This window comes from Myodes glareolus, chromosome 5, assembly GCF_982192425.1.
Source record: "Myodes glareolus chromosome 5, mMyoGla1.1, whole genome shotgun sequence".
Lineage (NCBI taxonomy): Eukaryota > Metazoa > Chordata > Mammalia > Rodentia > Cricetidae > Myodes > Myodes glareolus.
This window is the reverse complement of record NC_142030.1, coordinates 5,513,554-5,536,999: the sequence shown is the minus strand read 5'-3', so window position 1 is coordinate 5,536,999 and position 23,446 is coordinate 5,513,554. Positions and strand designations below refer to the sequence as shown.

The following is a 23,446-nucleotide window of genomic DNA, read 5'->3' as shown; positions in this document are numbered from 1 at the left end:
CTGTCGTGTGTGTGTGTGTGTGTACATGTGCACGCTTGTCCATGTTGGTCTCTGTCCCTGTCTGTCCCTATTTGTCCGTCCCTCTGTCTGTCCATGTGTATGTGTGTGTGTCCTTCCATGTCCACTCATGTCCCTGTCTGTCCCTGTCCATCCATCCTTCTGTATGTCCGTCTGTCGCCCATCTTTATGTGTCTGTGCTCATATCCTCCTGAAAGCAGACATCAGCCTCAGGTGTCTTTTCTCTGGAGTTACCTGTCTTGTTTCTGAGCAGAATCTCTTACTGTCTCACTTCAGCTGGCCTGGCTAAGCATCATTCCTGACGTGGGATCTCCCTCAGTGTGCTGTGAATGTGCCCTATGGAAGGGCAGAATAAAGCCAGGCAGGAAATCCAAACAGAGGTATAAAGAGAAAGTAGGTGGAGTCAGAGACACCATGTAGCTACTGAAGGAGAAAGACGCCAGCACCTTACCAGTAAGCCACAGCTTCGTGGCAATACACAGATGAATAGAAATGGGTTAATTTAAGATATAAGAGCTAGCTAGGAATAAGCCTAAGACGTTGGCCAAGTAGTGTTGTACTTAATATAGTTTTTACAAGATTATTCCGGTCTGGGCAGCTGGGACGCGAAGGTGCAGTCACAGTCTAGGCATCCCTGTCCCCACCTCCCCAGGGCTGAGATGATGTGTATTAATAATAGTAAGCGCCTGACAGAGTCAGTCTGTGAAGAGGAAGGGTTGATTTCTGGCTCCCACGTCTGTAGGTGTCAGTTCATAACTGGTTGGCCCTGTTACTCTTCAGTGGTGGCTCATCATGATGGGAGCCCACGATAGCCAAGCTCTGCCTCTTTGTCTGAGGGAAGGAGTTTGGAAGAGGAAGGGCTGGATGGGTCCATGGGCCTCAAGCCCCTCCCCCGTGACTTGACTTCCATCCACCATGCCCCACATATAATTCTGCCACCTCCCTAAAGAGCCGTCCTGAGGATCTTGGGCCTCTGGGGACATTCCCTATTGAAGCTTCATGGGACTGCCCTTGAGTTTTTAGTTTAAGGAGGACATATTTCATCTGCTTCCTTTCTGATTTCCAATGAGTGGTTTTCAGTTCTTGGTCCTAGACTGAGGAGGAGGAGGAACATGTTTATAACTATTCCCTCATGGAATAGAATTGGGAATTATTTCCCTGCCTGACAACTCCCCACTGCTGCCTGCTTCCTTGTTTGTAGTCAAGCCTATGAAGCATCAAAATCTAGTCAACTCTTTTTCTACAAATGATCTTTGTGTTCAGAATTATAAAAACCTTTGGTGCCTTAGGAGATGGCTTAGTCATTAAACGACCTGCTGTGAACCTGAGTTCAGATCCCCAGAACGGTGGCCGTCTGTATCTTGACTCAGAAGACAGAGGATCCCTGGAGCAACCAGGCTGACAAGACTAGCCATGTTTGTGAGCTCTGGGTTCAGTTAAGAGACACTGACTCCAAGAATAAGGTTGGGGGAGTGATAGAGGAAAGCTCAAGACAACACTTTGGGCCCCTCCACATATGTATGCAAATGTACCCCACACACATGAGCAAGCACTCCAACACACTTGTACAGCACGTGTGAAAGAGCAAATTTTTTTAAAAGATTTTGTTGTTGGTACTGAGACAGTTAGGAAAGTAGATCTCTAAGGATGAAAGAACACTTACAGTTACTCAAGAGCCTGAGAGGGGTTTGAAAAACAGGATTATAGGGAGACATTCCCATGCTGGAAAAAAAAACTGGGCAGAGTTCTGCCAGAAACCACAGCATGGAAGATACTAGATTCTTGGGCAATGACATGTTTGCCTGTCTGGTATTTTATCTTTGGCAGTTGTTGCCACATTTGATATCTTCAGCCACTTTTGAAGATTCTATAAGGGAAACTATTCATATCCAACACTGGCAGCTTCATCAGTGGCCAGTGCATTCATGTAGTGTGGCTCAGACTTTGGGTAGTTTTTTTTTTTTCTCTTCTTCCCATTTTCCCTTTGAGGTCTGTGCTCCTAGACAACAGGAGACTTAGACATACCTGTTCACCAGACAGGCACAACATTGGACAGAGGGGCCTGGCAAGTCCGCGAGATGACATGAAGACACATGAGACACAGGGAGGCCACTCTGTACCTGTAGAACCTGGAGGTGTCCAGATCCCAAGCGGACTGCAGACAGAGTAGGAGACTTTTCTCCATCACTCTGAACAGAAAAAGTTTACCATCGAGCTGAAGCTGAAGCCCCCACAGTGGCAGGTTTCTCAGGGTCTGGCATGACACTTGCCTTTTGGCCAGGGAGGAAGCTTATCCTACACTACAGCATGTGTCTGAGGGTTAGAAATCCAGGATGATGCATTTACAAAAGCTGAAAAGTCTTGGTTCTTGGGCTTTTCCTGCAGGAGTCAGGGTGAAAGAGGGCAGGACTTCTTCTCCACCTCCGTCCGAAGACTCAAGGTCACTTGAGTGTTAAGAGTCCGGCCAGTAACTTAGAGTGGGCTGGAAGATTTGTGCTTTTCTCTCTTTTTATCATAGTTTCTGGGGACTACATAAGTAATGAATTCTTTGGCCCCATTCCTCATTCAAACATCTATTAAGTCTGTAGTCAGTATTTCCTCCTCTCTTCAGGTGTATGACGTCACTGACGGAAGACAGAACCCTTTGGCGGTGATGTTGCCTTTAGTTCAGGATTCTGAGGAAGAGCGGAGGCCTGTCCCCTGAGTCTCTGTTATCATTCTTCTTTATACTAGGTGTGTGGCTAACAGTCCACCATCCCCCTGACTGCTGACCACATTTTCAGGCATTTCTGCTGACTTGTCCCCAGAAAGAGGGTTCCTTGGGCAGTTGACTCACGCTTCTGAGGGTGACTAGAGCTCCCTTTCCCACGGCTGTGGGAGGTAGTATCGTGGAGACGTGGTTTTCAGGGCAGGACGGTGTGTATTTTAGGCAGATGAGTTGAGCGCAAGAGGGATGAATACTCTGTTCTGCAGCTCTAGTTCGGAGGGGTGGCCAGAGCTGGCTGATGAGCACACTGCCTGTCTTGATTTATCTCCTTCTTGAGGCTGTTGGTTCCCGATGTGGCAACGTCAGAGCTGCCTCCGCTGGTTGGCAGCTCCAATTCACATTCTACCATACAGGCATGTTTCTTCCGTGTGCATGAAGGACTGAAGCTTACCCTCTCTCACTGTTTGCTGTCAGCCCCCCCCCCCACCAGTACCTCCAGCACCGCCACCATCACCACCCCCACAACCACCTTCACCACCACCAGCACCACCAGCACCAGCACCACCAGCACCACCAGCACCACCATCACCTTCACCACCACCAGCACCACCAGCACCACCAGCACCACCACCATCACCACCACCAGCATCAGCACCCCCACCCCCACCACCACCACCACCATCACCACCAACACCACCAACACCACCAACACCATCACCACCCCCACCACACACCTACACACTTTGTGTCCGTGAGGTCTGAATCCAAGCGTGAATGCTTGCTAATACTAAGTCATATCCCCAGCCCCAAAGTGTCTCCTCTCCCTCCTCCTCCCCTTCCTCCCTCTCCTTCTTGTCCTTCATTTGTGTATGTATGTGGGGGTACACGGAAAGGGTATGTTCTCTCTTTCCACCACATGAATCCTAGGGATTGAACTCTGGTTGTCAGGCCTGGTGGCAAGTTCCTTTACCCACTGAGCTATTTTGCTGGCAAGACAAAGTTTAAACCTTTTCTAGTTGATGTGTAATGGGCTGTGTTTATGAAATTTATTTTAAAATTTACGTGTGTGTGTGTGTGTGTGTGTGCGTGCGTGTGCGTGCGCGTGCGCGTGCGCGTGTGCGTGCGCGTGCGTGTGTGTGTGTGTGTGTGTGTGTGTGTGTGTGTGCGCGCGCCCTCACGTACACATGCGCTGGGAGGATTGGTTCTCAGGAGCTGCTTCTCGCAGTTTGGTCTGCAGCGTACTCCAGCTGACTGACCCACCAACCCCACCAACTTCCAGTCAGTTTTCCTGCTTTGCCTCCCTCCTCCCACACCAGCACTGCGGGAGTGTGGCTTTTTACATGGATTCCAGTGATCCAGCTGAAGTCGTCAGGTTTATGTGGCAGTGCTTTTACACAGCGATCCTCTGGCCAGCCCAAACTGTTTCCGAGCTGGGTCTCCATGCTCCCCGTGGAGCATGGTCCTGTTCTCTGGTGATGCTCCTGCCTCAGGCTTCTGCATATCACCCCAGGCCATTTCTGAAACTCCTACATTCACCGGACACAGCATCTAACAACCTTAGTGGGAAGTGACTCATCCACCTCCCTCCTTCTGTGTCAGGGCTCACTGAGCCTGCACATGCTGATAGGAAAGTCCCCGAGGAGACAGTGTGGGAGCTTGGGCTGTGCAGTGCTGGAACGAGGAGGACTGCAGGACCACTGAGACCCGGGGGCACTGGGGGTGCTGGGGGCTGGGGGGGTCGCTGGGGGCTGAAGGAAGGACTGGGGGGCTGTGAATGACCTCTGCTGCCTTGGATGTGTGTGCCGGGAGGGGTGGGGTAGAGAACAGCTGACCGGAGCCCAGAGGGTAGCCTGTTCATCAAAGGTCAAGGCGTGGTGGGAAAAGCCCAGCCAGCAGGAAACAGTGCGAGGCCAGGCTCTAGAGGCCTGAGACAGAAACAGGCAGTTCGATGCGCTGCTGTACTCCCGGCCCTAAGAACTTTACCTCCTTAGGAATCCTGGGTGTTTATTCACCCAGGATTTTTTTCCCTTTAAGATGAAACTCATAAAGTGTAAAATCCGCCTTGTTAATTATTTAAGCACATGCAAGTCTCTGTTTTGAGTTCATTCACAGAACTGGACAGCTATCTCCACTGTCTAATGTTAGAAGACACAGACATTTTTCCTTCTCCTCTTCCCCACCTTCTGGTGTCTGCCCATCCGTGGAATCACCTAAGATCCGGTCTGTGTCTGGCACCTCTGCTAAGTCTGCTGTCTCAAAGTTTGCCCACAGCACAGCTCATGCCAACAGTCCATTCTCATTCCTTCTCAGGGACAAGGCTCTCTGGTAGCCTAGGCCAGCCCTGAGTGTGTGATTCCCATCCCAGCTTCCCCACGGCTGCGGATGCGATCGCAGGCCTGTCCCACCATAGCCAGCAGCTCCATCCTTCCTTGGGCCTTTTTCCCTTCATTTGCAGTCAGCATTGGCATTTTCTCTTCTTGGTGACTGTAGGTTATGAGGTTAGGCATGCTATTCATTCTCAAGGTTTGTTTTGGAATGGTTGGATTTTCCTCCTGAGACAGAATCTCACTCCATAGCCTTGGCCAGCTTGGAGCCCAGGCTTGAACTCAGAGATCCACCTGCATCTGCTTCTTGAGTGCTGGGATGAAAGGTGTGTGCCACTGTACCTGGCTCATATCCAGTGGTTTTAAAGTTTTTCTGTTACATCTATTTGTATGCATGCATGTACACATGTGTGCACATCACAGCATCTATATGAAAATCACAGGAGTCTGTCCTCACCTTTCACCATGTAGATCCCAGGGATCAAAATGAGGTCATCGATCTAGCCAGCAAGCACCATTACTTGCTGGGGCAGCTCGTCATGTACAAATTTTTGTGTGACTTTAAATCCCTCATTTTCTTGATCGTACCTGGAGGCATAATTGTGGGGCGGTCATGAATGTTTCTGTCTGACTTTCTTAGAAACTATGAAACTGCCTTCTGAGTTATGAGAGATTTTAAGGTAGGTTAAAACAAGCTCCGATCGGATATTGACGCCAATCCCACTGTATTTTTCAGGCTCCTGCGGTCATGGGTCTCTAGCCACAGCAGGCCTCTAGCCCTTTCTAGTCCTGCAGATAGGACCAGTGTGAAGGGGATCTGTGCCCAGTGACACAGGACAGAGAAGCGGAGTCGGAACATCTGCCCTGTGATGTGTTGTGGAAGCCGAATTCCTCTTTCACACAGAACCTTGGTTCAATATAGGCCGCTATTAGGGAGTTTATGGTCTCTCTATGCTATACTTGGAGTCCCTGTAATTTGTTATAATTAACTCAAGAGTTCAGAGCAGAGAGTGTGGGTCACGTCGGGGCTTGCCTTGCTTCTTACGCAACGTTTGCTGCCATCGGTCTTTCCCCGCTACCGCTCGAGGCCTGTGTGTTTGTGTGCATTTACACAAACACTGTTCTTTTAAGGAAAAAGTGCAGGCCTTTGAGTCCCAGGAACTTAGAGTCTTCTTGAGAAGTTATGTGTCTTTGGTGAGGGAAGGTAGTTATAGATCAGGTGCGGTGGAAGCCATGTGGAGTAGAACAGGTGCCAGGGAAATCCTGCCTATGTGTGTTTGGAAGATGTGTGTGTGTTTGTTTTCATGAGCACACGTCGGTTAGCTTGTGATTGTAAGGCCCAAAGACAGGCTTTCCCTTTTAAGGCCACTGCTGTACTTGTGGCACTGGCTCCTTTGCTTCTGTTTGGCTTTCTTTGGGGTCATCTTGTTTCCCATGGTTGTTCCACTGCTTGCTCTGTTCTGTTGCTGGTGCAGTTTTAATTGACCGTCAGCTTTGGACATTCATTAAACATAAAAGCGTTTAGATAGCGTGTAGATCAGGTACCAGACGCATTATTATATATGTCAGGAGACCTGAACTGAAATTCTTCCTAAGGGTTTTGAGGGCTCAGGGCCAGGGAAGGAGATGGCCAGATAGGCCTGGTTTTAGTCCTGTCTAGTTATCAGGACATGGAGGACAAAGCCAGTAAGGGCCATGCTACCACTATTTTCAGTTGGAGCTGAGAACAGTCTTTGGAATGCAGGGATGAGCTTCTCCTCCCCTGCCGCTACCCAGTCCCAGCCCCAGCCCCGTCAATCTGACAGCTTAGCTTGCTCCATCCTACTCCAGAATCCTAGGATGGCTTGTCATGATTTTTTATTTGTACACCAGACCATCAAACAGAAAGCAGTGCTTTCTGAGGTATTCGCCGGCCAGGGAGAAGGTTCCAGTACATTCTGGCAAAAAGGCTTTCTGATACTGCTAGAAACAAAGGTTTCTAGCCAGGAAATGGCAAACTTTACCCTGCTCTTAGTAATCAGAATAGTAATGACCTTCCCCATTCCTACCATCCATCGCTCTGTGAAGCTTCAAAGACAGAATGTCAAGATGTCCCTCTACAAATTGTGGCATCTGGATTGGCTTTTCAGATGAGGAGAGAAGTTGACTGAGGTGGATTTCAGCCGTGGAGGAGGGAACTTTGAGCCATTGGAGAAACAGGCGGGCAGTCATAGCTCAGAGTGCCTGCCTTAGGCCACCTGGCTGCAGGCAGCACAAAACAGACCTGGAGACCCTGCAGTGCGTTTGTAGGGTAGCCTCAGGCTGAGGCGCACACAGGCCTCTGGGGAAAGGGCCAGCCACCTCACGCCTTCCTCAGAAGCACAGGGAGTGGCTCCTTCAATTTTGTTTTCATTTGGGGATTTCAGGGCATTGGGGGAGGGATTGACCAGAAATACTGAGAATCAGATCCCACCCTCCTCATGTCTGTGGTTGGCTCTGCTTGAATGCCATCTGGCTTTGGCTTTAAGAAGTGAAGTCTCTTTGGACAAGTCCTCTCTGAGCACTGTTTCCTACTGTCCACATTGGAAGGACTGGGCGTGGTTTTTAAAATCCCCTCCAGCGCACTTGCTTAGGATCAACTGTCCACCATCAGTACATGGCCTCCATGTCTCTATGGTATTCATAATCAGAGGACTGCCTCCTACATGCATCATCTTTGCACCTGAGGCTGGAGCTCCTCGCAGTGTCCTCTTCACCCAGGAGACAGGAGCAACAGGAAGACAGAGGGAAGCAGAAATCTCACAGGCTGGGAAGAGGTCTGCTGGAGGGTGGCAGCCACTTGTACTCACACTCCACTGGGGCAACACTATAATCAGGAAATGAGGTCAGCCAGCGTTGTGTGGGGGTGGGGAGAGCTCTGTGTGATTTTCTTTGGGGCTTGCCGGCTGTGGGGAACTGGGCATGACATAAACCCCAACAAGCAGGCCCCTTCATGTTCCAGGGGTTGTCCAGGCAGGCATCCCCAGCGCCATGACAGCCCACCACTCTGCTGTTTCCATCCTCTGGTCACTGTGAGGACACCAGTCAGGGCAAATCTGGGTCTGAAGGCTCTGCTATTGTGATGAACTCTTTCCAGCCTGGAGTACCTCTGCTGTCCCAGGGACAGAGGGATTCAGCGGGGGAGGGGTGGGAAACACATTCTCAAAGTTAAGTCCTCAGACTTTGAGTTCCTTGCGCCTTGCTTGTGGTTCTGCGGTAGGACAGGCCCTGCTTTGTAGGCTACCACAAGGCGTTTCTCAACCAGAAGAGACAGACCTGAAAGTATAACCCAGACAGAAAGTGCAAATTCCTCACACGTGAATTCAAGTGGAGACGAGGGGTCCCAGCCACACATCTTGAAACACAGAGAGAATAATGTTAGGCGGTGGAGGTTTTTAGGGAGTTCTCAATACCTCTTTCAGAATACTGAGCTCTCCATTGGCTTGGCTAAGTTTAGCATTTAAAAATAAACAGAGACTTGCAGTTCAGAAACTTAGAGGAGGAAGGAAGTTAGAAATGTTCGTGCCCTGGAACAGGGACGTTCAGGATGGATGGCCCTCCAGAGCCAAGCTCGTAGCATCTCTCAGCTCCCAGTCCTTAGGTTTAGCAGCAAGCCTTGCTGGGACCCTTGTCTGCATTCACCCGGAGAGACTAGTATTTACTCAATAAATAGGTTGTTGCTTTAGATTAAAATCAAAACAAACAAAAGAAATGAAAAGAGAAAACGTGCCTTTATTCAACACGTACGATTATATCCCGATTCTTACAGTCAACTTGTAACCTAAAACCAGCCTCTGGGCCTCTGCAGCCAGATGGGGTGTTTCAAGGGCTTTGAATATGAGGGATGTTTTAACATTTCCTTGCAAGCTTAGATCCAAAGAGGACCTCTTTGGAAACTTGGCTGTGCTTAGTTTCCTGGCATGGGGATTGGCTGGCTGGATTTTTCCCTTCTACCCACAATGCTGACAGGGTGGAGTATACTTCCATGAAATTGTATGTTTCCAAAATAGGAGCCACGGTTTTACATGCTGCAGTTAGAGGAATGTGTACCTCTAACCAAAACAGAGAGGAACCCAGCGATTCTAAAAACAGAACGCCAGCCCTGCTCTCAAATCCTACGGGACGCCATTTTTGCATTTTACAAAGGGAGCTTTCAGTGGGAAAGTAAACCGAACAAATGATTTCCAGATTAGCCCAAATTTTCTTCTTATGTTTTTCAGTCTTACTAGGAACCACCACAGTCTCATGCGGTGACAGCACACATCTCTACGGCTTCTCAGAGGCCTCTGTGGTCTGGATGGCTTCCAGGCCAGAGTGTACAGCTCTTGTGTTCTGCGTCCAAGCACAACCCTGCACCAACCTACGTGTGAGGAACATTCCAGTGTTCCTTGCTGTCAGCCTGGAGTCATTGTTTCCGGTCACAGGACCATCTAACTACTACCTGCCACATATGTGGGCTGGGCATTTGGCCCAGTGGGTAGAGGGCGTCCCTAGCGTGAAGCAGGCGTGGGCTTGATCCCTGACACTGCATACCAGGCCTGGTGGCTCATGCCTCTGATTCCAGGACTTGGAGGGTATAGACAGGAGGAGCAGGAGTTCAAGGTCATCCTTGGTGACACAGGGAGTTGGGAGCCAGCCTGGGCTGTGTGAAACCTTATCTGAAAGCCAGCAATGACAGAAGACCTGGACATGGATGGACGCCTGAGTGTGAGGCTCAGGCGGAGCATAGCTACTGTTTTGTGGACTTCGTAGCTTCCTTGGTCATTAATCTTGTCCTCAAAAGAATCTGCTCCAGCATCTTGGCTGGTCATTTTCACTTCCAGGAGTGACATGGGAAACAGTTTCAGTTCTGGCACACAGCATGAGGACATGCTTACAAACATTTCCCCCAGGGACTGAAACACTGCCCCATCAGAGAGCGCAGTAAAGAGCTGGCCAGGGTCACGGCCAGCTGTGGTCCCCATCTGAGGACTGAGGTCTGGTCCTCCCCCAGGTGACAGCATATTTTGCATCCATGCTCCCAGCAAGTGCTTCCTAAATCCGTGTTAACACCCGGATGCCCCCTGACTTGGAAGTGTGTGAAAATAAGTGGAAACCACACACGACCGAGGGGACGGGCTGTCCCGGGAGAGATTCCATCATTGTGCTAGTAAGAGGATGAGGTGAGCTTTTACCTCGTTTCCCAGTTGAGGTCCGCCCTCCACCCGGTTTGGTCAGTTTTCAGAATCCCATTGTAGCTTTCCCTAATAAACCTGAAGGTGGGCTCCCTCTGGCCCGAGAGCCTGCTCTTGAGTTCTTAGCGGGTCTTGCCGTTTGGTTTTCATGCCCTTCACTAGAGAGGCATGTGGGGCGCACGGCACAAAGCTGACGCCTTTCCTCGCTCTCCTCGCCCCTCTGTCTGCTCTCTTCCTCTCATTTTGGAAAGTAGGATCTTCAGACTCGAAGTGGCTCGTCTTCAAAGCTGTATCTGCTTCCACAGTGAACTCTTGGCACTTAAAAGGGGTTTGATAACTTAGGGACCCTCTTCCCGGCTCCGTCTAGTCCCTCTAAGAACTGCCAGGTTGCGGAGATGAAAGCCCTTCCACAAAAGACTCCCAGGGTCTCCTGAAGAGAAGGTTACCTGGAGGGAGCCAGGCTCTGTTCCCCGGAGAACTGGCCAAGGGACGCAGTGAGCAAGACGGCAGAGGGCACCGAACCCAGAGCCCTGAAGGGTGGGTGTAGAGCTCAGAGGCCATGCGTACAGTTCTCCCGGATGAGAAGCATCCCTCCGGAGCCACGGGCCTCACTCTCTCCGCGGTCTCACTGAGATTCCTCCCAGGGGGTACACCGTGTGGTCAGTTAGCTGTTGTTGCACTTTGTTTTGAGACAGGGTCTCACTGTGTTGCCCAGGCTGGCCCAAATCTCACTGTATAACCTAGGCTGGCCTTGAATTTGTGATCCTCTAGTCTCAATCCTGGAGTACCGGGATTACAGGTTCATGGAGTCACACCTGGTGTTGGTTTTTAAGAACCAGCATTTCATATATTTAAATAAGGCTGTGCGAGCTTTACCTGTAGTTGAGAGGGTGTGTGTTCCTTCATGCGAAGGGCTTAATGGTGGGCTCTTGGTGGAGTTCCTGGAATATGGAGCATAGGAACTGGAGTTATGATTATAGCCTTGCTCAGAGGGGAGACAGCCAAGCACTTGGTGTGGACCATTAATCTCTTTGAAGAAACATGAAAATTGGGAACCATGGATTGGGGAATTGAAGCTCTGCACAGAGGAAATCAGAATGCCAGAGGATATAACTGTGACCATTCAGGATTCTTAGTGTTGGATATTTTGATTTACTCTTGTTAGGACTCTTAAGTTCATAGAAAGCTATGCTTCAGTGTTATTTATGCAGATTCTCACGAAGGAGCAAATCATTGGGCTTCCTTTTCTCACTGCCAAGTACTGGCGCTCAACTCCCTAAGAATCAATCTCTTTCTCTCTTTCTCTTCAACCCCACCACACATAAACACACACACGCGCGCGCACACACACACACACACACACGTGCGCGCGCGCACAAACACGCACACATGCATGCACACACACAGTCACAGACACGCGTGCACACAGATACAAACATGCACATATGCATGAACATACAGAGATACACACAGACACATGCATACATGCATATATGCATGCACACACACAGATGCATACACAGAGACACATATACAGACACACAGACGCACACACAAACACAGTGCCCTTGAGTTCACTGGGTATTGCACTGATCCTGACATTTCCTCCCTGTTAGTCTGAGCGCTTTCGGAGTAGACAAAAGTGGCTTTTCGTAGCCAGCAGATGACTTTGGTCGTGATTCTTGTGTCTGGTTCCTTTCCTGTGTGCTGGAACTTGGGGATTAGAGGAATCAGAACTGTGGTGACAATTAAGGGCAAGTTAGGGACAGAGCGGTGTCCACTGAGGGGTGGCCTTCGATGGACGAGTGGACACAAGGTCTTCTGTTGGTTGGCCTCTAGAGCTGGATGGAGATCATTCCATGATACAGCCAAATGTTATGGGCAGGAGGAAATTCCTGGCTGCATGGTGACACCTGCAAAAACGGTTAGGAATTTATCAGGTAAAATAGTAGGTGGGCGTAAAAACAAAAGTTAGGGGTTTTTTTTTTTTGTACTTTAAGTTTGATTTAAAAGGATTTACTCCCAGTGTTTGCTCTTCAGATCTGAGTCTAGGTTTTTCCCACCAAAGACTAACACATTTTGGTTTTTGGATTGTTTGTTGTTTATGGTGTTTTGTTGTTTGTTTGTTGCCCTGCCCTGTAGACTGAGGAGGGCGGAGAACAGAGCCAGTGTCCTATCCTCTAGCAGGCACTAGAAGGGCCTGTCGCAGCACCTGTCGCAGCACCTGTCGCAGCACCTGCGATAGTGCAGGGATTCTTAGCCACAATCAGCTCCTACCCCGATGGTCTGTCTCTGGGGAAACTAGGCTTGGGGTGACACTGAGTTTCCAGGCAGAGTCCTCAAAGTTAGATTAAAATCCAGAGCAGTGTGACCAGGAACAACCTGGCCGCCAGTAGTTCCCAGATGGTGTTGCAGAATTAGCCCTGCAGGGCCAGTCTGTGTGAGAGATGGCTGTGAGACCGCCCCTCAGCAGGAGCAGTGGCCTGGGAGCGAACACCTGGTTCCGGGAGGTTTCTAAAGGTCTCCTTCGTTCTGAGAGAGGGGTTTTGGAAGCAGGAGGTGCATGCAGTATTGCCGCTTCTGCCCAGAGATCTGATCCGCAGCTGCACAGGCTGACTATCTGCATTTTGCTTTCGGAAAAAGCATCCAGGTTGAAAGTTCAACTCAGCTACCTTTTCATGTGTCTCAAACATGTGAGGTGAGGCCTGGCTCTGAACAGACTTCAGTAGAATTCCACTTCATTTGGCCAACTCATGATCTGGTCTACCAGACTTCTGCATCTGTAAATTTTCATGTTTTAAGATGAATTGTTTTTAAATTTTATTCCTGCCTCAATTAGATAATCAAGATAGTCCTTCCACAAACATGCCCAGAGGCCATCTGTCAGGTGGTTCTAGATTTTGTCAAATTGACAGTTAAGCCATTGAAAGCAGGTACTGTTGAGTGTTTTGGGAACATTCCTGGTCTCAGTTCATCCTGAGGGCTCACAAACAAACTGTTAGATGAGAATGTTCTCACCGTGAACTGGCTTCAGCACCTGTTACATCAGACAGAGGGACATAGGGGCAGAGGTTACTGTCCATCTTTTGTAGTGATGAGGCCACCAGCGTCACCTGTACATCCTGCTGTGAACACCCGCATGCGTGTTTACGGCTGTCCTCTCTTCCCGGAACAGATACCAGTATTACCTGCAAGCCAAAAAGGATGTGCTTGAAGGGCGGTTACGGTGCACACTGGAGCAAGTGATCCGACTGGCCGGCTTAGCTGTGCAAGGTAAGGCATCTCTGGAATTCCATCTTCTGCTTCTTTACGCTCTTTCAGCGTGCACAGTTAGATTTAGTGAAGCGACCTCTGGCTGAGGCTCTGTGTTCATTTCAAGTTGTGCAGTAAGATGAGAGGTGGTTTCTCTCTGGGGAGGAGGGCAGCAGGAGGGTGGATTTCTCCAAGTTGCCTGCAAGTCAATCATGCTTGTTTGACGATGGTTCCATTAGGGTTTTAACTGAAGAGATAGTTTTTAAATCCTGCCTGTAATTGAGGCTGTCTGTGAGACTGTGGGAGATGTTTTCTCAGGATTATTCCTCTCTACGGTATGGTCATAGTCTGTACCCTGATGATAGGAATGAGTTACTGTAGTACAATAATCTCGAACCCATATTAATATTAATTTTAGTTAATAATGTTAATTGATATTAATTTCAGTACGATCGCTTTAACCAATGTCCTGTACTTCACTGTCATAGACACTTAGATTGATGATGGGCATGTGACGAGGAGCATGAATTGGAGTGAACTTGTCCTACAACCTGTCCAGCAGGTTTCCACCTTCCCTGCATTGTAGAATGTGTTATTTTCTATGTGTCTCTGTGTGCTTTCTGTTACTAATTTTTATTTATGTGCACTTGTATGAGTGTGCTCCAGGTATGTATAGGGGCCTGAGGAAGGTGTCAGATCTACTGGGGCTGGAGCTGTAAGTGGCTCTGGAGCACCACATCCGGGTGCTTGTGGCCAAACTCGGGTCTTCTGGAAGAACAACAAATGCTCTTGGCCACTGAACCAGTCTCCAGACTTGTGTTTGAATGGTGGTTTAAATGCATTTGTGCATATTGAAAATAAGAAGAGTATGTATAATATTTTAAAGATATTTGTGTGTGTGTGTGTGTGTGTGTGTATGTTTAAGTGTTACTTGTGTGTTTATGCACCATGTGCACAACACTTGGTGCGGCCAGAAGAGGGCATCAGATATTTTCGAGCCACCAAGTGAGTGCTAGGAACTGAACCCATGTCCTCTGCCAGGGAAGTGAGCATCCTTAACTGCTGAGTCACTTCTCCAACCCCAAGAGAGTAGTATATAACTTTCTTTTTTTTTCTTTTTAAGATTTACTCATTTATTATGTATACAACATTCCTTCCATGTATGCTTGCAGGCCAGAAAAGGGCACCAGATCTCATTATAGATGACTGTGAGCCACTATGTGGTTGCTGGGAATTGAACTCAGGACCTCTGGAAGGGCAGTCAGTGCTCTTAACCTCTGAGCCATCTCTCCAGCCCCCCAGTACATAACGTTCTAAAAGGAAACTGATCTCCCTTTCCGTTCTTATTTTCTTGCTAGCTGCAGAGTTCTTGTGGGCCATTGATATAGGAGCTATGAGCTGGGCTTCCCATCCCACACTTGGAACTTGAACCCTTTGAGTGCTAATGTCTGGAGAGATGGATTTCTTTAGCATTTCACTCTGGGTTAAAATGCCCAAAATATATTGCATTTGTCTGTCCTCCCAAGGAGCAGAGAGAGAAGAGACAGCAGCAGTTGCATTGGAAGCAGTAGTGGGGTCATTGCAATAACAGCAGCGGACTGGGAAAATCTGCCGTGTCCGCATCTTTCCTGGCCCCTTCTTCTTGAAAAGGCTTCCTTTCCCGTTCCTTGTGTGTAATCCTCCCCTCACTTTTCATTCATTTGGTATATTCCGGGCATCCTGGTGTTGTAAGATCCTTCAGGAAGTTGGTGGACTCCGTCTGGATTCCCTTTTTATTGGTTCCTTGAAGTGAACTATTTTGCTTGTCTGATGTAACTTGCTTTAACTATAGAACGTTTGAAACAGCATTCTCCAAGTCTGGGGAGATAGTTCATAGGGAAAGGGCCACTGTGCAAGGCTGAGGGCCTGAATTCGGATCCCAAGAACCAAGGAAAGTCGGGCACATGTGTGTGTGCATTGGAGGCATAGACAGGAGGATCCTAGGAGCTTGCTGGACAGAACAGTGGACTTGAGAGTCGGTGGGAGACCTGTCTCTTAAATACGGTTGCAAGAAAGATACCGGACTTTGGCCTCTTGTCTTCATGTGCCCACATGGAAGAGTGCGCGCGCGTGCGCGCGCACACACACACACACACACACACGTGCATAGAGCGCTCGCGCGCTCGCTCTCTCTCTCCAATCCCTATTGGGCCATTAGAAAGTCATGCCCGCAGAAATAAAAGAAGTGATTGGAGACCTGGCGTGACTGAACTTGAACGCAGGCTTAGTGGGTCATCTTTGATGTTCTGAGGTCCTCATTTGAGAGACAGTTGCACTTCATTTTTGGGGGGATTTGTCACTGTCTCTGTGACTCCGTGGTGCTGGCATTTCTGTGTGCAGAGGCAGCAAAAGGCAAGGCATTTGCATGGATTTAGTCCACATGTGCCCCAGCATTCCACTGTGAGAAGGCAGCCAGGAAGAACAGAATTCCTGGCATCTTGTGACACGTCAGTGTGTTCAGGGGGTGTGAAGATTTTCCAGGTTGCCATGGGTGATTTACAGTGGGGATTTCCAGCTGCAGTGCCTTTCCAGCTATGTCCCTCTGTCTTAACCTTGACTTAGAAAGTCCCCTTGGCAGACAGACGTAGGATACCAACCTGGTACCCAAACAAACAGACACAGGTTGATTTTCAGGTCTTTAAATAGCCATTTGGGCTTGCTTTCCTAAAAATCAGCTAGTGGGGCTCACATGCCAGCACTGATAGTTGCTAGGTACAAGCGGGAACAACAGATACGGCTTGGCACCGGTCTTCCTCGACGGGGCTGCGGGAATGCAGTAGGCGGGCATATGCGGGCACACGTTTGCCATGTTTTATTCTCTCCCTGTCTTCATGTAACGATTGCTGATGTTTCCCTGGCTTTTCTTCTCAGCGGATTTTGGAGACTATAACCAATTTGATTCCCAAGAATTCCTCCGAGAATATGTCCTGTTCCCTATGGTGAGTTCATTTCTTTCTTTCTTTTTTCTTTCCTTGACTATTTCATTCTTTATTTTGAAATTCTCTGTGCTTCCTGGGGAGGAGGTCTTTGTCCTTTAATATAGGTACAAGTTTTATGAAGCACTAGGAGTGTAAGGGGGCATCTTCCCCTGTCAAGACACTTCTGGTTTTTCCTCCCAGCTAGAACCTTGGTAGCAGAGAGAACCAGCACCAAGTCTTGTGGGTCGGTGTTCAGTCTCTCAGTTCTAATGGTGTTTTTCTTTTTTGATGGAATCTATACTTTTTGTGTATATAGTCATGTAATCCGCAAATATGGACTATTTTACTCCTTTCTCTCCTGTGCAGATCTTCATTCATTTTTTCATTCATTATTGCCCTAATTATTTTAGTACCATTTGAGTGGAAGTGGCGGGCACGGGCAGGGAAGGCGTCTCGGCTGTAGTTTGCGTAGCCATGGGTTCAGTCCTCAGAACCCCGAAAGAAGACAAGAGATGGGGTGAGATTGACGAAAGTATACAGAAAGCAGTTTAATTTATACGAGCATAAAAGACATATAAAACGTAGGAATAAATGCACCCAAGGAGCTGAAGGGCTCATGTCCTGACAACCATAGGACACTGATGAGAAAGTAAAGATTACACAGATGTTCTGCGGCCATGGCTTGGAAGAATTGGGGATAAAATGCCCATGCAACCCAGAGGAACCTACAGATTTAGTGCAACCCCTGTTGAAATCTCAGAGTCATTCTTCACAGAAACAGGAAAAACAAACTTAAAATTCATGTGTAGCCACAAAAGATGCCAAGTTGCGAAACCAGAGCCATGGACATTGTGCTTCCTGACCCTAAGGTGCATTATCATGTGTGCTGGGTAATTTCTGTCAACTGGACATAGGCTAGAGTCATATGAGAGGAGAGAGCTCCAACTGAGAAAACACCAGGACAATGCCTCCATAAGATCGGGCTATAGGCAAGCTTGTAGGGCATTTTCTTAGTTAGTGATTGATGGAGGAGGGCCCAGCCCACTGTGGGTGGTGTCACGCCTGGGCTGGAGATCCTGGGTTCTATAAGAAAGCCGACTGAGCAAGCCAGCAAGCAGCTCCGCTCCCTGGCCTTTGTGTCGACTCCTGCCTCCAGGTTCATGCCCTGCTTGAGTTCCTGTTCTAGTTTCCTCCAGTCCTGGAGTGTGGGTGCAGAGGCCACACAAAGCCTTTCCTCTCCAGTATGCCTTTGGCCGTGGTGCTTCTTCATAGCAGTAGTGACCCGAAGGAGGACCACGCAGTGGCTGGAGACTGACAGCCGCATGGCGCTGACTTGTAAGCAGACTCATTGACCACTGGCTTTGAATAGAGCCCAGAAATAAGTCCACACATGTACAACCAGTTGCTTTTTGATGAAGAGGTCAAGAACAAGCAAGGGGAATGGCAGTATCTACAGCCTGTCCCTTGGGAGGAGAATCACGGCGACTGGGACCCAAGGCTTCTGAGGAGTTAGGGTTCTTGGATCCTGCATGGTGGCAATTGCTGCAATGAACAGAGACCGTTCAGGGTGCGGATCGGAGTCTAAAGGACAGATGCTGCGGTTCCCAAGTTTTCTTCACAACAGATTGCTCCGAGACACATGGATAGTTACAGGAAAGGAGACAGCTGACTGACTGGGGGAGGCACAGAAATATTCCATATCCCAACTGTGGTCTGGTCCTGCGAGGGGCTCGTCTCATCTGATGTGATCTTCTGTAGTCATTTATATAATACCCGTCCCCGAAGAGCTTGCGACACAGGTTCCTCAGAGCACGCTCCCTTGTCCAGCTGAAGCTCAGGTGGACTGAGGGCTGCCATTCTTTCCGCCGTTGCTTCCTTCCCCATGCCAATCTCTGGAACTCCTCCTCCATAGTTGTCCTTCCCCTGCCTGAAGGTTTTTGTAGGTGGGTACCACTGGAGAGGACACGCAGCTTCGGTGTCAATAGAGACATTAAAACATGCAAACAGACCCAGGGAGATGGTTGAACTGGAAAACTACTTGCCCTATCCGCGTGAGGACCGGAGTTTGATTCGCAGAGCGCACATCCAAAGCTGGGTGCTGTGGCATGTGCCTGGATCCCAGCAGCGGCTCAGTGGGAAGCAGAGACAGGCGGATCTCTGAAGCTTGCTGACCTGGTAGCCTAGCCTGCTTAGCGGAGCTCTAGGACAGGGAGAGAGCCTGTCTTGAGCAAAGGGTAGAAGGCACCTGAGGACCCCCACATGTACAGCATGCACATATTCACCCCCAATCCCATGCGCTCCCCACACGTCTCTTCAGGATAAAGAATTATCTTGGCCAAACACATTCCAGACAGGTTCCCTATGATGAAGGTATATTCCCGGCTCTTTTTGAAATTTTTATCTTGAAGCAAGGTCTCAAGTTGCCCAAACTAACTCTGAACTAACTATGTAACTTAGGTTGGCCTTGGACTTGTGATCCTTCTGCCTCAGCTATCCTGACTCCCAATTACTGAGATTTTTGTTAGATGTATGCTCGCTCTCTTCAAAATGGTTTACCATTAGCCCCAAGTGGGTGCTCATCTTCAAATTTAACGTGAAATAAGTTAGATGTTGCATTGGCCACACCCTAATTGCTCAGTAGCCACGTGTGTCTAGGGGAAAGACCAGGCGTATTTTGATCTCCCCCCTCGTCTCCCTGGGCAGCGCTGGAGATGAAGCTGGTGGCTGCTGTGCTCACTGCTGAATTGGGAATGTTCCAGGCATGGCCTGCAACCCTCATCAATTTTTTCTGAGTACACATCCTGAGTCCACCATGCCGTGACCTGTTCTGGGTGGTCTGTGGTCTGAAACCTTACCACATAGTCGCTGAGTGGTGCTCTGGCTACACGGGGCTAGCACGCTTACGGGCTACACAACCTCAAACAAGTTAGCTGATGGTTCGAAGCCCCCGTCTTCACATCCGAAGTTAGAATAAACCCGTTCCCACTGTGAAGATCAAGGAGGAGATCTGTATGAGGGACCTACCTTGGTCCAGGGTAAATTCAAAATAACCAGTTATTTGGGTGTGTTACTATTACAGTGACTCTGTCTGTGATATGCAAATACGAGCTGATGAATTAACGTCACATCACTGCATTTTGAAATGCAAACTGAGAAGATAAGCAGAGGGGTACGCTACCGTTATCCAGTTTTGTATAGTCAAAACCTGCTCTACAATAATATGGAAATTTTATGCCATACATCGAGTTCAGTTCAGCCCGTATTTAGTGACTCCTTACTTTGTCTTATGAACTTGGAAGGGTCATTGTGGAAAAGCCCCATGACTGACCCCTTACCAGATGGAAAGAATGGCTGTCCTTGGCCGACCCAGACTCTAGCAGGTGACGGCAGACAAGGGATGAAATAGGATGGCGTGTAGATGGTGTGCATGTGGAACACAGAAGAAACACTGTAGACACAACATGCAGAAGGGTGTGGAGGCCCCCACAGCAGAGGAGCTATGGCCAGGGGAGGGAAGGCACCGTGGAGTATCCATAGTGAGAGAGGAGATGGGAGGTTTCCTGTTGTGTGGTGGGACTGTGTGGGCAGGAGTCTGAACGGAGACAGTGAAAGCCGTGTTGAGAGCAGAAGCCTGCCCGAGGCTCTGAACTCAGAGGGGAGGAGATCTGGAAGGAATGGCTGGGGCCCACTGAAGAATGGTCCAGATGCCAGGCCCAGGTGTGGGCCCAATTGTGCAAGCAGTGGGGAGCCGTGGCAAGTTCTCAACTTTCTGCTAGGTTCTGCTGAAGCTCGCAAAGGGAAGCATGCATTCCTCTGCTGAGGGAGGGAAGGCGGATGAATGGCCCTGTTTGATCTCCCCTACTCCCTGAGCTGTCAGGCGGCATCTCCTCAGCAGAGAAAAGAACAAAGTGAAGTACACAGGCGTTCCACAGGTGTGTGGCTGTGGCACACACCCTGCCATTTGTCATTCAGCCCCTGCCACGCTCACACATCTCTGGGGTGTACATACCTCTGCCGCCACCACCCCCCCCCCCGACACACACACACAGGTGGAGGCATTGAGTTGAATATAATAGCAGAAGGGTGCCTTTGGGCGTTTTCAGAGTTGGAACTTAGGGTTTAATGGAGCCTTTTGATCTTCACTTCAGCTTGTTCTGTCCCCATATGCCTTTTAGAATTCGCACCTGGTGTGGCTTGAGGTGCTTGCAGCTAGTGTCGCAGGCATACAACACACTTGCAGTCTCATGATTGTAAGCTTGCTTATTTCCCAGGGTTCATTTGGGAGATAACTAAACATTAAAGCTTGCAAAGACATGAGTTTGATCCCCAGAACCCACGTGGAAGCAAAGCTGGCTTGCAGTCCCAGTGCTGAGGAGGCAGAACCCGATGAGTCCCCAGAGCCTTCTGGTTAACTGGCCTGACCTCCCTGGTGAGTTCCAGGCTAGCGAGAGACCTTGTGTTCCAAAACAAACAGTGGGGAAAGCCAGCTAACTCACCAAGGTGGCTACAAGAGGCAAGAGCTGAGGTTATTCTATGCCATCCACACATTCATGTGTACACACACATGTACACACACACTACACAGGCTTATACCAAGCAATTTAATAACCATGCATCTGGGAGGCAAATGGTCAGTGAAGAAAAAAAAAAGCTGCCCAGGTCCCACCGGCTGTGGTAGGAGCTGTGCTGTCTGAGTCCCACCGGATATGCTAGGATCAGTCCCTTGTGGGTCCCACCAGCTATGCTAGGAGCTGCCCCTCCTGGGTCCCACCAGCAATGCTAGGAGCTGTGTGCAATAGCAGAAACTGAACACTTGAGCCCATTCTTCTGCAGGAGAGAGAAAGGGAATGTGTCACTGGGGATGCCTGATCAGGGAGCCACTGACAGCTATCACCCCTGACCCGGGTGCTCCTGTTCTTCCAGGATTTGGCCTTGGAGGAGGCTGTTCTGGAGGAGCTGACGCAGAAAGTGGCCCAGGAACACAAAGCCCACAGGTAAGATGGGTGGAGACTGAGACTATCCAGCCAGCATAAAGCACTGTCTGTGGGGTGGGGTCTTCATAGCTCTGCCCTTCCCCTGGTCTGGGCCACATGGTTTCCTGACTTCTATCTTGTGACTGGGCTCTGGGTTCTAAGTGGAGCTTGGGGCGGGGCGGAGGGGGGGTCTGTGCTTTCCTGCTTCCTCACATCCCCTTCCCTCTTCCCTCTTTAAAATATTTGCGTTTTAAAATTGTAGAAATTTTCATATTCGTGATCCACATAGTGTCTTTTTAAAGCAGACAGCATTGTTCAGAGGGATGTATCAAATAATTGGTGCTTTAAAGGCTATGTCTCTTAGTTGGATAATTTACCTTCCCTTTCTTAATCCGTTTTGAGTAAAGGCCGCTGATCGTTAATGCCACCTTACCAAGGTGCTGCCGTCCCTGGTGGAAATGAACACCATCCCCAGAGACCGGGGCCGGCACACAGCTCCGGGATTTGCGTTAGGATGTTGGTGTTTGCCGCTGGCTTTGGACTGCTACCTATTTCCTCCTTTGGTGCTGTTTTGATTGTAGTGGGATCCCGCCTGCAGAAGCTGAGCTGATGTACATCAATGAAGTAGAACGTTTGGATGGATTTGGACAGGAGACCTTCCCGGTGAAGGTGACGCACCTTTCCTGCCCCTGCACTTTTCAAAGTTAGCGTGGGTGGCTGTGGGCCAGAGTGGCTTCCTTTCTCAGTATCATGTGGCATTAGTCGATGTCTTACTTACCTTTTCCTCCCTGTGACAAAAAGAGACCTGACAAGAGGCAGCTTATAGGGGGGAAGGTTTGCTTTAGCTCACAGTTCAGGGGGTACAGCCCTTGGTATTGGAAAAGGAATTGAGGCAACCGATCAGGTGGTGTAAGCAACCAGAAAGTCAGCAGGAAGTAGAACTGGGCGGTAAAACCTCAAGACTCGTCCCCAGTGGCACTTCCCCCAGCCGGGTTCCATAACCTCCCCAAACAGTGTTACCAGCTGGGATGAAGTTTTCAGACACATGAGCTTATGGGGACATTTCTCGTTCTGACTGTGGCAGTTAAGAACTCCCTTCAGGTAAAGCTAATGCTTTTTCTGAGCTCAGAGAGTTTGGGATTGATCTTCAGCAGATTATGCTCATCTGCTTGGACGGTTGTCTAAGATTAGAGACCACACAGTAGTGCGTCCCTCACCTTCAGCTGTAAAAAACAGACCCGTCTTTCTTACAACAGGGCAAGCAGCTGACGTCCCGTGGACACGCACAGCGAGGCTAGCTAGCAGTTTCTTCCTTTGTGTCTTCTCCTTACTTTCCTTTGGATGTGGGGTGATCACTGGCCAGACAGATTGAAGCGTCTCCAATAGCAGTCGTGTTTTGTTTCTGCAGCTCTGCAGAGCTGTGTGTGGTCGGTGTTTTGTGGAAGCCGTGCCCAGCAAATTAAAGCGCATGCTTTGTAACTGCCCCACCTACTGGAGTGGGTGTGACTGGGAGCCTCACGGAGCCCATCATCCAAACTCGTTCTCACCTCTCTGCTGACCAGCTCTTCAAAAGATGGCGTTCTATCAGAAACCTAATGCAGCTGGCACACCCCGGCAAGCTGGGAGGTGCCTGTGATTTCCGCGCACATTTTCTTCACTCTGGCCGCTTTAACACATGCTCGGGCCCCCTCTCTGGCTTGCTTACCATTTGTGGTAATGACAACTGCCTGTGAGCGGTGGAACAGAATCAAGCGAGGTGGCCGCATCCCGTGAAAGGGGCTAAATGGCTCTCTTTTCGATTTGTTTAATTTTCTTTTGCTTCTCTAATGGCCGCCCTTGGTAGGACTGCCATCCATTTGCCTTGCAGTAATGCCTGGCGAGACCATCTGCAGCCCACTTACAGCAGCCCATATATAGTCACGATATTTCGGGTCACTGAAAAAAATCAGTAAAACTTTTCTCAATTTCTACCGAACCAACTTTTTCTGCCTGGAAGTTGGGGGTTTTGCTGTGGCCGTTGCTT

At 49.2% G+C, this 23,446-nt stretch overlaps 1 protein-coding gene across 2 annotated transcripts in view; it reads left to right on the top strand.

The window, feature by feature from the left end:
- Ptpn14 (protein tyrosine phosphatase non-receptor type 14) overlaps positions 1-23,446 on the top strand; it is a 138,121-nt gene that overhangs the window by 76,353 nt on the left and 38,322 nt on the right. For both annotated transcript variants that reach the window (XM_048439470.3, XM_085687538.2), the window contains exons 4-7: positions 13,417-13,514; positions 16,404-16,471; positions 21,374-21,444; positions 22,005-22,092. In XM_048439470.3, coding sequence (XP_048295427.2) covers positions 13,417-13,514; positions 16,404-16,471; positions 21,374-21,444; positions 22,005-22,092 — 325 coding nt within the window. The remainder of the gene's footprint in view (positions 1-13,416; positions 13,515-16,403; positions 16,472-21,373; positions 21,445-22,004; positions 22,093-23,446) is intronic.